We start from the raw sequence: 16,662 nt of genomic DNA on the forward strand, positions 1-16,662 counted from the left end.
TTATGAGATTTGTAAACATAACCGCAAAGTGATATTAGTAATGTCGGAAATGAAAAAAAATATCGATGTATCGATATTTATTATATCAAATTAGCATCAATATCAATAGTAATTTCCGTAAAAATCTATATTATTTTTTCATTTTTGTCTTTATTAGAGAAAATTGCAAGATTATCAAAAAATGAAAGGCTATCTTCGACCGGCATTCTGTTATTTCGAGCCCAAGTGATACGTGAACATAACCACAAAGTGATCATAAAATGTTATGTATCAAGTTTTTTATCATGAACAGCATCCCTATAAATATCGTTATTTAGTGTAAAGAATTTTTACTTTATTACCAATTGTAAGAGTTTTATGAAAAACATTCATAAGAAAAATTAATTTTATTCCAACATTGTATTACAAACTTTGCAAAAACTGAAACAAATTAGAAGATTTATTCTTTTTCCCAGAATTTGAAATTAATTTACTCAACTTCTTATTTTTATTTTTCTTCTTTTTCTTGTTATTTTTGGTGACAGGAGTTGATGTATGGAGCTGTTTCTGGTACTTTTTGTCGTCCGTTTTTGTTTTTATTGATACTTCTTGGACTGAATCATCAGAATCTAAGGAAATTACTTCTGTAGGATTATCTTTAGACACTGAAATTAAGAAAAAAATGTAATATCAACACCTCTTGGTGGAAGCTTTTCTAGGAAGAAACTATCATAAAACCTAAAACATAAGTCCAGATTCCTCTCTATACAGGAAAATCTTGACCAGTTATATGAAAACACTGGCCCAAACAAATAGAAGAGGATATTATATAAACAGATCCTTTGCGGGGAGGAATTGGGGTTGTAACCCAAATATCCTACTGTGGATGTACATAGCAAACGTGAGATGAATCATCATATATGGTGCAGTGGTTTGGAGTACTAGAACTGATGAACAATATCTCAAAAATACAAACACTGGTTTGCATATGTGCAGCTAGGGCTATGAAATCATGGCAAACAGCTGCACTAGAGGTGATTGTAAATCTTCCACCTCTCCACATAGTACTGGAAAGTTCGACAGTAACTAGTTTGGGAATGCCTGGACAAATTAAATGAGCTAAGCAAGAAAAAACTACCCTGCAATGGATTCCTGGACACACCAGAGTGAAGGGAATTGAAATATCTGACAGATTTCTAAGAGTGGGATTAATAGATCAGCTGTAAACATCAGGTTCTTCAGTATCACAGCAAGAAAGGGGAACACAATAGATCCTTTGGATATATATACACCACATATTTGGGAAAAATGAACATGAAATGTTGAACAATAGCTAAAATCAGTCAGTCAAATTTATATTCTACAGTATACTAACCTTCTAATAATTGCAACAATCCTGAAGATTTGTCATTTTCTGTTGATGTATTCATTAATTTATTCAATTTCATATGATTTTTTTCCATTTTCTTTTTATCCTTTGGAGTTTTTTTCAAAGGTTTTGGTGTTTGGATAACAATTTCTTGTTTCTTTTTAATTTTAAATTTCTTTTTTTGTGGTACTTCTTGAATGGAATCATCAGAATCTAAATCAATTACTTCTAAACGCCTTTTAGTAGGCAATTTTTGTATCTTATCATTCCCTATTGAATTATTTGTCGAAGAATTCGAAATTATAATTAATGAATTATCACATGTGGTTTCTTGTAACGAATTTTTAGTGTTTGAAAATAATTTTTTTCCTAATAACGTTTTATTATTTTCCTTTTTATTCCTATTTGTTATAACCACATTCTCATTCAAGCCACACAGTTTATCTTTTTTCTTTTTGTTCTTATTTTTACTAGCAATTACTTTAGGTTTCTTTTTAGTTTTTGGAATCGGTAATTTCGTACAAGTTGCTTTTTTACAAAAATGGCAAGTTGTGACCTGAAACAAAAACTTCATTAAGTCAATATCCACAGATCAATTACATAACAGTTTCAGTATAACTTTGGGGATATTTGGTTCATCAATACATATTATAAAAAAAATCAGTCCTCAGCCTTGGGGATTCATGACAAAGGTTAACCTCAATTTGGTATACAACACCTTCCCCCTGACAATGTAGCCTTTGCTTAGTTAAATTATGTAGCAAAAATCTCCTTGAAGGAGTAAATTATGAGTTGTTTCATAGTTGGCAGTCAACGTGTTAAAACATAGCAGACTATTGTAGGTCTATAAAAGTGGAATATCCTTTTTCATACACCTTCAACAATAATATATTTTTCAACAAAATCTTGATATGAATCATACATGAGAAATCGTTCAGTAGGTTTTAAGTTTATGTGGAAAACAGGGGTATGGTAAATGACTTTGTTTTATAATATGTAGTAATAATAATAAAAAATAAACGTTTATCCAACTGGTCTATATAGTAATTGTTCCTCATTGTTTTTTATTTATCACTTTTAATTCACATCATGGAAAAAAACATTGATACTTACTAAAGTATTTCCAGAAAACTTATTATATTTTTCCAAATACTTTTTTTGATACTTTGTGAGAGGTAGCCCTTTCTTTTGTTTGGCCAGCATTTTTTGTGCAAATTTATACTGTGTTGGTTTAGATTTAATTTCATAGGTTGCAGGACCATCATGAAAATTTAAAAAGCACCTCTGACAATGCATATTTGGCCTAGTTGCATATGTAGGTATATGTATGTTTTTCCTGAGACTCATTAATGTTCTTTTTAAACTATAAATGTTTAAAGGATGTATTTAATACGACTATTATTAGGAATAAAAATTTTTAATATACTTACCTTAATGATGACTTTAATGCGGGTACATTCATTGGAGATAACGTGGAAATATTATGTAAATATTTAATTGAATTTTCGAATAACTTGAAATCACCCTGACTATTCATTTTGTAGAATGTCTCTTTTGAACTTCAATGGCAAAGATAATTCATTGACACACGTTTATTAAGTAAGGTTATGTTCATAAAAGCAAATGTCGAAGTAATTTGGTCTTCTTTTTTACTTGTTTACCAATATTGCTACATCTATGGAGAGATATAACCACATTTAGTAATAATTATTCGTTTATTTAATTTCAATATTCACCCTTGAACTTATATAATATTTTTATACCTTCTACGTATTTTTTTAAGATTAAATTTAATCTAAAGCAAGTATATTAAATGTCGAAAAGTACGGTTCCTTTTGAAACTCACACCTCTAGTTTCATCTTGGCTGATAAAAGTCACAATGTAACTAAATGTGAAAATCTCCCTTACTACCGTTGAAAAACTGCAATGCGGTTATATGCGGTACAATATTGTTTTAAAACACAAAAATTTTAAGTGTTTGAAAAGTGAAACATCGAAAAAAGTTGAAATTGTATTCGGTTACAGTAAAAGTTTATTAGTATAATGAATTCTCTTAAAAGACCTGAATTAGTAGCTAAAGTTCAAGAATATTTCGGAGTAAATACAAAACATAATGAAAGAGATAAACAATATATAATAGAAAATAAATTCTGGTATTATTTATTTATTTTTGGAACTGCATTAGGAGATGAAACATTTTATTCCGCATTCATACCTTTTTGGTTTTGGAATATTGATGGTGCCGTTGGAAGAAGAGTTGTACTTGTCTGGACAATTGTTATGTATATAGGTAAAAAAAATTTCATTTATAAAGTTCGTTAGCCAGTTTTTCAGACACTTTTATATATTTATAAGGTCAGGGTATCAAAGATATAGTCCAATGGCCAAGACCAGGCCCTCCGGTCGTAAGACTACAAAACAAATGGGCCATGGAGTATGGTATGCCCTCAACGCATGCTATGGTAGGCGTTTCAATACCATTTTCAGTATTGTTATATACAATGGGAAGGTACCACTATAATGTTCCTTTAGGTATTTGCATTGCAGTTTTATGGTGTACTCTAATAAGCATTAGTCGACTATATCTTGGAATGCATACAGTTTTGGTTAGTACTGTATTGGGAATTTTTGTCGGTGGAATTTTAGTTTTTCACCTTTTATTTCAGGATGTCATAGTGGGTTTAGCATTAGCAGTATTGATAATGTTCCCGATGGTTCCACTAGTAGATCTATTAGACAATTATCTACTTACTAGTCCAACATCTCCTGTTCTACTTTTAGGATCGTCTATTTTATCAATTGTCTACTACCCTAATAGTGGAAAATGGACACCAACTAGGTGAGTAGTTTTATCATAAACATTTTATCAGTTAACCCTAAAATGGGTTGAGATTGTTCCAGGTTTTGAGGTTTTTTCTATGCCACTTAATAATATATTAGGATGAATTTTTATTTTGATAAAGATCCCAACAGATCGAAATGTCAAATTTTATTTTAGCCACTTTTGACAGCTGTCATTGTAACCATCGACTTTAATCTTGTAATCACTCGATACTACACCGGAATATTGCATCGAGTATTATAATCGAACGCACCCATTAATTTAAAGAAATAATTTGAACTGTCAAAACTGTTTTCAGAATCAAGAAGTGAATTCACAAATATGAAATAAATATAACCAGCAAATCAACTTTATAACAATTATTATGAGAATCAGATTTCAGTCTAATCAAATCATGAATCCACATATAAGTTGAAATTTCTGGAACCATTAGTGATATTCATACTGAATAGTGGTGGTGTAAACAGTGTATTCAGTACGAATCCACATAGTTACAGCCCAATTAACTTGAGCATGCGCGTCAGAACTCTCAAATCATTACTGAAAAACAACACTTCAGGGCCATGTATTTCCAAAATGGACATATTTTTTAAAAAACATGTAGATACCGTTTTCATTAGAATTTTCACGCTCTAAATACTATTATATCGAAATTTTCAACCCCCTCCACCTTATTAACGATTTACCAATTTTTGGAGTTTTTTTTGTGTACCAAAAATCAAAGTTTTTGGCTACAGCGCCTGGACTATTAGCTTAAATTGTGATTTCATTTTTTTAATGAGGTATTTGCTTAATAGTAATAAATTCATATTTTACAGGGGAGACACAACAATGATTCTATCGGTTTGCGTCGGAATCCAAATAGGTTCCTGGTTAAACTACCATACGGGCGTAATGACGCCTTCGGAGTTGTCAGCGCCTTATATCATCATGTGGCCTTCATATACCATGTTCGGTTGCTTAGTCCTTAGGACTATAATCGGGTTCGCAAGCGTTTTGCTAACGAAAAAAATATGTACTAAATATACTTACAATTTATTGTGTGCTATTTTGAAAGAGGATGTCGACAATCTGAAAAAATCCGAAAATACATTACAGAATAAGCATAAAACATTCGTTGAGCTCAGCTCAAAGTACGTATTTTGTTTCATGATTGGTTTCAATACGGTTTATTTGTTTCCGCAATTATTTAGATTTTTGAGAATTGAACGACCGACGTTTTTTACGGAAATTTGATAATTTTGGAAATTTTGTGAGTTGAAGTTTATCTAGTCAAGAAATATCTCCGTTTATTATCAGGGTTATAGATCATAATAAAACAAGTTGATATGATAATACTCAAAGTTGTACTCTGACCAGGGTCGATAATTATTGAAACAAAAAAAATAATAGTATGGTGGAAACGGATTGAAAAAGGAGGGGAATATTATAAAAATGAAAGGAAAAATAATTAACCGGTGATTTAAAATCGGGATAGGGAAGGGGTAAAATACAGTTTATATCAATTTCCTGAAAAACTAGGCGTCTTATGAAAGAAATGCAAATAGCAAAGTTGTAGGTAATAAAAAGATTTAAAACTTTTGCTTTCATACTTCACATAACCTCAAAACTTATGTGAAAAAATGAAAAAAAAAACAATTTTTTGGTTTTTTAATTTTATCTTTTACAAAAAAACATTATTTTTTCAAGAAATTTGATGAAAACTTACCTTTGTATGTCCGGAATACACTGTTAATTCATCTATTTTGAATTATTTATTTTTTAACGTTATTTATCGAAGAAATTCTCCAAACTAAAATTCCACGTCAAAATATCAGCTTTTTTAAAAAAGTCGGTAAGATTTTTGTGTACTTTCTGATGGTGTGAAAAACCTTTACCATCGCCTTGGTGAATTTCCTCGCAAAAGGCAAAAAAAAACGAAAAAAAATCGCATCCAAATTTTTTTTGTACAATTTCACATTATAATTACACGAAAAACTCAAGTTATTTTGATAATCACAAGTAATTAGAGTCTAAAACTTTCCGAGTATACAAAAATTGTACTTAATGGTAAAAGGAAATTTTCGTAAACTAGTTTAATTTCGTTTTTTTTGTCTTTTCTGAAAAATTTACTATAGTGATGGTGATCTTTTTCTACACCAAGAGAAAATAGAGATTTCAAAGAACAAAAAACTCACCGATTATATAAAAAAAGCTGATATTTTGATGGGAGAATTTTCGTTTTAAAATTAGGGTACTTTTCTGATATCAAGTCAAAATAAAGTTGAAAAATAAATGAATTACAGTGTATATTGGACATGAAAAGGTAAGTTCTCATCAAATTTTGTGAAAAAAATAACGTTTTTTGTAAAATACGAAAATAAAAAACCAAGAACTCGGTTTTTTGATTTTTTCACATCAATTTTGAGGTTATGTGCTAAAAGTGTAAATACAAAAGTTGTACATCTTTTTATTACTTACAACTTTGCTACTCGACTTTTTTTCCAAAGACTCGTAGTTTTGCCGGAAATCCGTTTTTTACCCGTAAAAACTCACCCCCTTCCCCTTTCCGACCTCAGATCGCCTTAAAATTATTTTTTTCACTTTTTATTATTTTTAAAGGCTTCTACCCTGGTCTAACTGTATTTTGAGATGTATTGTGAACTTTTTTAAGATTTTATGTCGTATCTTTTTATTTTTCGACCCCTTATTATTAATATTACATCACTTTTTGCCAAAAAATTACATAAATTCTCTTGAAATAACATTATTGTGATCTCCAAGTACAATCTGCTTTAATAATTAAAATTTTTGGTTATACCAATTTGTTTTTAGTACAATGAAGCATTTATTACATATTATGTATTAAAATACCGATAAAAGTTACAAAAAAAAGGTATATCAACATTTTTACATCTTTATAGAAAAAAAATTCTCTAGGAAAACCCTGATGGGTTTGAAAACACGACGTCGGATTTATATTTACGCCGCAACATAAATTTTACAATTTACCGCACGTTTCTACCGCCCATAATAGGAAATAAAATGGAATATTTTTACTTTCTTTTTGCGACGCGCTAATCGCTTGCTTACGTCACCAGCGCCGATCGAGTTTCGTCCGACAAGCTTGTTTTGTGTTACCATCCAATCGCGTCGTGTTAGTTGTAGTTTTTGTTAGGATTACTCTATTACTGCACCAAAATGACGTATTTTTAAGTATCTGGGTTTTTGGCGTCGCCAAGTTAACCCCCCTGCCAAGATCAGTCTTTGGTCAGGCAACCGACGCCAACTAAGTCAGAGAAAAATTTCTTTTCTTCGCCGTATTTCGTTAATAATTTCTTAAACAATTCAGTTTTATAATGTCAAATAATAATGTATACGTTACATAGGGGGACACGAGAAGGGTTTTGTAGGGGCATGGCACAAAAAAGTTTGGGAAACGACCGGTCGTTCTGCCAATAGATCGGCGCTGATGACGTAGTACCTATAATCAGTCGATTGTTCTTTTTGGAAACTCTGTTTCACATTTTTGAACTTTTTAAAAAGTTACTGCTTATAAAAAATACTTCGATTAGCACCATCAAGTCACTCTAGTTGATTTATAGTCTTCAAATATTTGTAGAAAAAATTCTAATTCTATCTAACATATCAATAATGAATTAGAATATGTAGTTTCCGAATTTGTGATATATTTATAATGGAATCGAGATTATCCATATTGTTGAGTTTCTTCAATAACTAGTTTTAAGGATAAACATGCTCAAGTACGTTTTGAAAATATATCGATATGTTACTTATGAGATTTTCATCTGGATAAAAATTAACACGTTAAGTATTTATAACAATGTGCATTTGTAATTTAAAAAAAAATATTCAAAACTAGCTAAAACATATGTCGCGTGTTTAAATTTTTGAAATTTACAATAGCACAATAAATAGAAGGCCTTTTTATATAATAGGATTCTGTGTTGCTGTTTTTATATTTAGAAATAAAAAATATACATCATTACTATTAGAAATATATTGTCTTTTTAATTTCCCTTCCCTTATTTCCAAAAAAAACATCACTTATGTAAGCCTCCATGTCTTAAAAGAAAGTTTTTTTACTTTTACTTATAATTGTCCCTTCAAGGAACCGTTAGACCTTGACATGCCGAAATTCCAAGGGCCCAGCAAGAACAGGATCAATGACAAATCCTTCTCGTCCCCCGAGGGCGCTGAGATAAAAGGAACTACCTCCAAAGCATCGGTTCCTATCGATGTCGAAGCTCTGAAGAAATCGACGGTGCCTAACGGCTTCTAAGGTAACTTCGACCTCCACCCAGTGGTCCGGGTAAAACCTGTTAAGGTCAAGAAACCTTGTTTTACGCCCATCGACGAGTTGAGTGCAACCAGGATGTCGTACAACCGTACAACTACATCCACAGTAGCGTCCCGGTGCTAGCTGGAATCTGCAGCTGGCGATGAGTTCAAGTGTGACAATTTGCTAGACAAGGTCCGGCTCAAATACCGCAAAATCAGTGGAACGCAGAAAAAAAACGACGGAGGAAGGAATTTAGATCCAAAATAACCCCAAATTTCACTCCAAAAGTTATTTGACAACTATGACAGTTTATTGTTGAGGTTAGGTTAGTTTAGGGTCGAGGTGTACTGTGGCTTCAAATGTATTAGAGATAAAATGGATTATAATATTACAGGGAGCGCGATCTATTGAATTTGAGCTTTTTCCAGATTAATCTGAGGTTAAATGAGCAAAACAGGATTTTAAATTTTTTATTTATTTCAACTTAATCATAATTCAATTTCAAAGTAACTTTTTGTTTATCCACCGACTAACGGCATCATAACGGTCAACACCTAAAAAATCATTTGACATTGAAAAAAAAATGTTCACACAAAAAAAATACGTACAAACTTACTTTAGTAGATTTATTGAATGAGGAAGAACAATTTTTTTGTTTTATATAGTACGGTATAAATATATCGAGTAAATATCCTCTACTTTTGGATTCTAAAAGAATTCTGTCCTCACCAATATCCAGGGTTAATTCTTTTGCCGAAATCTAGGATAAAAAAATGTTTTAATCGAGAAAAAAATATCAAAGTTTGCCTCAAAATTAATCATAGTCAAATATATCATTCAATAAGTCGTATGACTGACGCACAGATGGCGCTGCCATTAACAAATCCGTACGACGTTTATGAACTACCAACTTTCAAAAAACTAATTGGAAAATTTCATAACTTGTCGATTAGTCAGAAAAATGGACTTATATGTCGAAGAAAAATACACTGTATCATCAAGATTCGCAAGTCGATGGTTAAATTGAACGAATCCACCGTAGAGTCCATATTTGGTCCTCGGTGCTAGTGTTTAAGTCCAACAAGAAATCCGATAACCGCGAGGAGTGGCTGCGAGTGCCTAGTCAATCAGAAGAAGACCTAGAGCAACTGACAGTGAGCCCAAATTAATTCCAGCCCACCAAGCAGTCGAAGAACACGTTAAATGGACTGACGAACAATGGGGCTCCGTTCTCTTCGGAGAAGAGAACAAAGGACCTGGAGAAAGATTCGCGCAGTGTTGCATAAAAGAAAACGTGGCTTTTGGAGGAGGTCCTTGGATGGTTTGGGCGGGTATTTAGGGGATCACGTCGTACCCTACGCTTAGTTTCATCGGTGGAAATCCTACAGGAAATTGGACCTCAAAACGGCGCTCACTGAAGAATGGGATAGTACAAGGAAAAAAACTTATTCGATGCATGAAAAAACGATTGGAGCTGGTATTAGGACCAAGGGGGGGAATATTCAACTAAATTAACAACATAGTCCACTCTCTTACGTCTTATGACCGCTCCTGTGATTGATGTAATGACTTTCGGTGTTAATAACCACCAACCACTCATTATAAAGCTTTGAGATGCTGAAGCTACAGATATTTTGTTAAAAAATTTTGACTTTTTTTATCTTTAAAATTACTTACTACATCTGGTAGTTTGAATTCACCATGTAGACAGTTTCTTCCATCTTTTTTCTTGTATAATCTGTATTCCGGTACTTTAATTGTATTTTCAACGCTAGAAATGGTTTCTATGAGGGGTTTCTTCACGTTCTGATCACCAAAATTCTTCAGTATTGGTAACGTGTTGGTTTCATTCATTTTTTCCCTTATCTCTCTATCTTGTATTCTATGAGTCTGAAGAGTACCGAAGACTTTTCTATTTTTCAATATTATTTTCTCTTCTACACATTCAAGGTTATATTTGTCTTGTAAACCGTGGAAAACAATGGCGAGAAAGAAATTTTTGAATGTCTGTATTTCCATGATTTTTTTGAAAAAATGCGGATGGATGGCTATGTCGCATACTTTGGCTTGTTCGCCTTTTTTATCTTTCTCAGTTCTCAATTCGCCGATGCTCATGGGTACTTTATATTCGCCGGGTTCGTCCGATTCCAGTATTTCTTGCAATTCGGCTGATGTGATTTCCTTTGGTGGTGGAATAGACTCAGTTTGACATATGTTGATGAATACTTTGTTATTGTCATTTTGTTCTCGTGTTTTTATGCAAAAACCTGGAAAAAATTATAAATATAAAACTTATTTCGAAGCTTTAGAGATCTAATTAATTGTATAACACTGTATAATCCAATTTCGATTATTGTACCTTCGAAATACAACACAATTCAACTAAATACGACGCTAGCAAATGCAAGTCAGTTTGTTTACATTCGTGACAGTGTTAACAACTTAATTCAATAACATCATTGTTTGAAATTCTTCATTTATAAATTATCAAATGATAAAATTTTTTCTGCAGAATCTGATTTTTTTTCAAAATCACCCTAAATAATTCCAAGATCTTTGCGGATGTTTGAAATGTTGTGCATGATCACCCCTAAAAACTTCCCATCCCTCATTTTTCCCCCAAAGTTGGGAATCCTGATTCGTCAGACTACATGACAGTAGAGACTGACGCCGCTCGCAAGAGAGGGCGCTATTAATTTCTTGAAAGAAAGGAGTAGAAAATGACACTTAAACTTTTGAATTTCTATTATTTCAATTCAACACAAACAATAATTGTAATAGTTAACAACATTTAATTATTACATTATTTATTTAAAACGAATATAAATGGTTTTTGTGAATTATTTAAATTTCGTTAAAGTACACAAACAACAACGATGCATTCTTTAAATTACTTGATCGTTTAAAGAAATATTTACAGCAAACTAAAATGATGATCAGTTAGAAGTTGTCAAGGACATATGAATGTTATTTATAAGAAAATCCTCTTTGAGAATTATTAAAGAAATTAAAATCGAATATATGGTAGTTAATCATTAGATGAATAATAATATAGCCCAGTATATTCCACCAAAAATAATTTTTTTCCCAGATTTCACTGTCACAATGAAACTTATATGATAATTGGGTTCTTTTGAACTTTTTATTAATCTTTAGATGTATAGTTCAAATAATAAAGTGATATACCTATAGAATCTAACAAACTAAAAATGAAATTAGCCAGCAACATTATTGTTACATAAAAACATTAAAATTTAAGCGCCAGCAACGGAGTGATATGTTTTTATTCATAATCTCAAAGAATCAAAAGTTAAAATATTGGTTTTGCTTTAGTTGGGTTGAGGCAAAAAACATTGGTATGATTAGCGTAGAATCAGCGAAGGAATGTTGTCAAATCGACGCCATTTTGTAGAATAGAGCGTCCACTAGCAATGTGCCCATTGCTTTAAATATCTACACACCAGAAATATAGTTTCACCAAGAAGGTTTTTCTTCATCACGTGATTTTGACGTTTCGACTTGCACGCTCGACGGATCTATCGTCGTGTCACTTGAAATTCAACGTTTATTTGCTTTTTCTTTTTCCCAACGACATGTTAGTAGATGACGAGATTATTTACAAAAACCATGATTTTGGTGGAATGATTTCCTACCAATAGATAATAACCTTGAGCACTATCGTTCTATACAATTAAAAATTCTTATTTTTTTTCCCGAATTATTTTTTTAATACTTCAAATTTATTTTAAGAGCGACAGAATAGATAAATGTGATTTAATAGTGAATATTCGAGAGATAATAATATATTGTTTTTACAAAAGATTTTTTATTTACAATGACATTTAAATTTCGAATGACCATGGCATCATTTCTTCTAAGTTATAAACGTTAGAATTGCAGCGGTGTCTCATTAAAAGAACTAGATTTTTCTACTTGTCTAAATCTGATCATATGCATTAAATGTTGATGCTGCAATAAATAATGTACCTATTAAGTTATAAAGATTATTCTGTTTAATTATTCAGATTAGAGAATATTAAAAGAGAAGCTTAATTCAGACAACTAAGATATTATACATACGGCAACGTGGCGTTATCACGTGATCAGTATTTGAAGATCAGTGATAATACTCATTTTTATAATGTAAATTAAAAGGTTTATTCCAACTGACGATTTTGGGATCGAAACGTAACTATTTAGGAAATGCTATAACTGTTTTCGTGCTTAGGACCAGATTTTACATCGTTTCAAAACGATCCCGAAAAATGTTAAATCCCATTAATTAGAATAGAAGCTTATACTTAATGTTTTATGTGCCGTCCGCTGTAAAACTCGTCAACTATTGTTCGATGTTCGTAGATAATGTATTTATCAATATATATACTTATAATTAACGCAACCCTAAATTTATATTTATACTTATTTTAAATTTGTATTTGTGTTGTCTATTTTAAAATAAATGCAGTAATTAATAAGATTATAGATGAAGTATTGAAAAAAAAATAACCTCATATATATCCCAAAGAAGTAAACAAAACACGTTACTATTGAAAACAAATTTGATTGGTTCTTACTATTTGCCTGGGTAGACTGCAAATTATAAAAATGGTTCATGTAGGACGTTAGATTCAACATTGAACGTTGTGGTAACGGGATTTTCGAAATCTTACATATATCAATAATTTTAAGAAAACCGTTAAATTTACTTTTTGGGAAAGCAGTTATATATAATGTTTCACCAAACCCACATAACAAATTCCAGTGTTTGCAACACTAAAACATCGACCGCCATTTTTGGTTATTAATTTTTTTTATAAAATCATGTTTTTTATAAATATAAATAATGCAAAAACGTTTTACTAATTACGTTTTTTTTTCAAGTCAACCAAACTATTACTGATAAAAAAACAATAATAGTGTAAATTTTAAGAAATGTACGAGACGTGAACAAAAAATAACCGCTAAAAGTACGACACGTTTTGATGTAGTGTAGTGTTGACAGAAGAGAACGTGGCATTTTTTTTAACAGCATACGGAAAAAATATAAACTATATATACGGCCAGGTATTTAGACCGAAATAAATAACGTGCGGCAGTTGCAGCATCATAAAATTAAGAATCATGTTACAGTTAGAAAAAAAAATGTATACCAGGCGCGTCCTCAATAAAAAAAGCGTATCAAATCGATATCTAATAATGAAACAATTATGAATGAAATTCTAGTCGAATTAATCTAGGGCACAATACCACAAAGCATATAATTGTCGATAAATTGTTTGCTAAACAAACATTTGAATCTGTAATAAAATCAACGTCCCCCCCCCACTCACATTGTTTATCACTCGAGTACTTGCTTACAGTAGCGACTGTTGAAAAGGCGACTTAGATAAATATTAATGGACATAATTGTTGGTCTTCAAGAATAATTTAAATAATAGATATTCTTGATGATATAGTGGAAAAAGTATATTGGGATAATATAAGTACAGAAATTTAAAAGAAAAGAACTATTACTTCCTAATAGTTACGTACAGTGACCAATTATTTTAAAAAAAGGTAGTGATATTAAAAAAATAGTAAATAAGCATCAAATTTCCGCATTATCATGTATACAGTGAGTTAGAAAAGAGTGGGATAATATTTAATAAATTAATGTTGAGTATTATAATGAATAATTGCAGTTTTACACTTTTCACTTTGTATGTAAATATTATTTTGTAAATAAACGTGTCCCTGTTCTAAGATATTTTTTATCGTGAATTCAGAATACTGCAAAATCATAACTGTGTTGATTTTGAAATTTTAACCGCGCAAATACCATCGAGGGCACTGGCCTCGAAAATTCGCCATGTTGAATAACAACTAAATTCGCTTTTATTCTTAGGTTATGTTCTGTGGTCCAGTTTAGCAGGTTGGAACAAACCTATATTATGTTTTAAGTTTAGGTAAATAATTTATTTATTGAAAGTTCGATGTTTAGGTAAGACGAAAAAAGATAAAAAAGAAGAAATTTAATTCTGTCAAAGTTTGTTGTTTGTAAAGTTTTATAAGTGCAGTTGATTTACTGAGAATAGCAGGTATGTTGTTGTTTTGACAATGTAAGCAATTATCGTATTTATTAGACTAAAAACATTTTTTTGAAACTTAAAAAACTTTTTTCGTTGCTTGTTGATGGGCCTATATACACCAAAAATGCCATCAAATGCACTAAGCAACAACAGATACTGATATTTTAAATCTAACTAATTCAAATTTCTCCTCTATACAAGTTTAGTATTTATAACAAATACACAATACTCCAACCAAATTAAAATTTCATTGCGTTATTTAATTTTGTATAATTATTACTGAAAAAAAAAAAATAAAAAAAAAACAAAATTTATAAACTTATAATTCGAGAAAAAACAAATTAAAAGTATTACAAGTAACTAAATATGTTTATAAAATACGTATTTCGACAATAGATTCAATTCACTTATTGTTTTTTTTAAATACAACTAGAATTAATATTGAATGTCAACATAACCTCATTATTTTATACTTCCTCAATAAATATACTATTTTTTAAATCCGGCAACGTTGTTAAAATGTGAATTCATATTTGTAGATCCTCTATTTATTATATTATTGTGAAAACTTGTTCAAGATTATTTGATATTTTTAGTAGCATGTCATAAGAAAATTTATCGACGTACCACCACTGTTTGCTATACTATCGCTACAACTGGAAACCAGTTAGTTGGTTTATTCATTCAGTGGATAGATATTATATCCAGCAGTAAGTTTTTTCTGTATATTGAGTGGATAATTATTAAAAAAAATATTATTTCATATTGCACCATGTGATGATAAAGTGAATGTGTTTGTAGAGTGTTGATTATAATATTGTTGACCTTTAAAATAGTAAACCTTGATTTTCACTATCAAACAGGTATGTATATGATTAAAACTATGAATACGATATTCCATAACAAATTTTGTTAAGATCTGAATTTGATAATGCAAAATTTCCAAAAGGAAAATACATAACCTTGAAACACATAACCTTCGCCGATGTTATTTTGTTTTTATTTTTCACATTAAGGCATAGAGATAACAGTGTTTGAAAAATGGATTTTTTTTAAATTAAAATAGTTATAAACAAGAAATAGTTCATATTTCATTTTACATTACTTAATTGAAGTAAATTAAATCTCATAAAACAACCAATGAGACATTTCTATCCATTTTATAGAAAATCTGTCAACAACGCGACCAGTCAGAATATTAACATGACATTAAAATTTGCTTGTTAATTGAAACCATCAAGAAATTATCTCAAAAAAAGGTTGAGAGAGTAGACAAGTTAAAATTATTATTTATATAAATGTTTATTTATACTACTCTTAAAAGAGCAAAACAAAGATTTAAATTGAAACAAAATAATAATTTATTTATTATTATCACTTTGATAACGTAATTGTTGAAGGCCAAATATATTAAAAGAATTTATCAAATTCAAGTGAGCAAAAGTTAAAATAATTTCATATTGAGTTGGTTTTAAAAAAATAATGGCTCTGGATAGCTAAAACCCACATTTATGATTTCGCTTAGATTTCTTATTAAAAAAATATAAAATAATGATTCTTGTTTTTATAAACTCCTACATCTACTATAATTTGTTTATGTAATTTAAAATTTCTATTCTTTCAAATACATTACCGTTAATAAATACTGGTTAAACTTACCTGGTGATGGTTTAATTAACTTGGAAGGATAATTTTGTTTCTCGAAAAATTTATTTATATCTTCCTCTTCTTCATTACCTTTCTGATAAAAAAAATGTTAGCAAAAATTTACTTAGTCACAGTTTAATTAACATACCCGTATTAAGAGATTTTTTTCCACTATACTGGAGTCGACATCCAAAAACACAGCTTTTGAATTACGCGACATATTTAAATATAAAACACTAGAATATCTTGAAGTTTAAATCGTTTGTATCTTTTTTGTTTACTTCTGTTCACATGGAAATTTTTATAATTATCAAAACTAATTGACATTGACATAAAGATTTATGTTACTTATGTGGTCATCAGCCATATTTTTCTTCTTTTTTATTTTATAAAATTATATATTACACAAATTATATTAATATTCTGTCATATTATAATATATAAATATATTATTGTTATATAATATGCATATAT

The 16,662-nt window shown here is 30.2% G+C and overlaps 4 protein-coding genes across 22 annotated transcripts in view; 2 read left to right on the forward strand and 2 right to left on the reverse strand.

The window, feature by feature from the left end:
• Positions 1–371: 371 nt before the first annotated feature.
• Positions 372–2,963, reverse strand: LOC130896235 (uncharacterized). Its single transcript, XM_057804183.1, has 4 exons — positions 2,779–2,963; positions 2,462–2,711; positions 1,355–1,904; positions 372–644 (listed from the first exon to the last, which is right to left on the reverse strand). Exons 1-4 carry the CDS (start codon positions 2,883–2,885, stop codon positions 403–405), a joined length of 1,149 nt encoding a protein of 382 aa, XP_057660166.1. The 5' UTR covers positions 2,886–2,963; the 3' UTR covers positions 372–402.
• Positions 2,964–3,192: 229 nt separating this feature from the next.
• LOC130896402 (sphingosine-1-phosphate phosphatase 1-like) lies at positions 3,193–8,189 on the forward strand. Its single transcript, XM_057804456.1, has 4 exons — positions 3,193–3,639; positions 3,705–3,955; positions 4,016–4,188; positions 5,010–8,189. Exons 1-4 carry the CDS (start codon positions 3,393–3,395, stop codon positions 5,425–5,427), a joined length of 1,089 nt encoding a protein of 362 aa, XP_057660439.1. The 5' UTR covers positions 3,193–3,392; the 3' UTR covers positions 5,428–8,189.
• Positions 8,190–8,930: 741 nt separating this feature from the next.
• Positions 8,931–16,554, reverse strand: LOC130896433 (PIH1 domain-containing protein 1-like). The gene is made up of 5 exons (XM_057804563.1): positions 16,337–16,554; positions 16,201–16,282; positions 10,151–10,740; positions 9,090–9,233; positions 8,931–9,027 (listed from the first exon to the last, which is right to left on the reverse strand). Exons 1-5 carry the CDS (start codon positions 16,406–16,408, stop codon positions 8,992–8,994), a joined length of 924 nt encoding a protein of 307 aa, XP_057660546.1. The 5' UTR covers positions 16,409–16,554; the 3' UTR covers positions 8,931–8,991.
• Positions 15,076–16,662, forward strand: part of LOC130896429 (multidrug resistance-associated protein 1) — a 40,024-nt gene continuing 38,437 nt past the window's right edge. For 8 of the 19 annotated variants that reach the window (XM_057804514.1, XM_057804528.1, XM_057804548.1 and 5 more), the window contains exon 1: positions 15,120–15,404. The gene's annotated coding sequence lies outside the window, so the exon portion shown is untranslated. Of the gene's footprint in view, positions 15,405–16,662 lie in introns of all 19 variants that reach the window. The other 11 variants (XM_057804520.1, XM_057804530.1, XM_057804537.1 and 8 more) reach the window with 5 other exon arrangements.

This window comes from Diorhabda carinulata, chromosome 7, assembly GCF_026250575.1.
Source record: "Diorhabda carinulata isolate Delta chromosome 7, icDioCari1.1, whole genome shotgun sequence".
In the NCBI taxonomy this organism is placed as follows: domain Eukaryota; kingdom Metazoa; phylum Arthropoda; class Insecta; order Coleoptera; family Chrysomelidae; genus Diorhabda; species Diorhabda carinulata.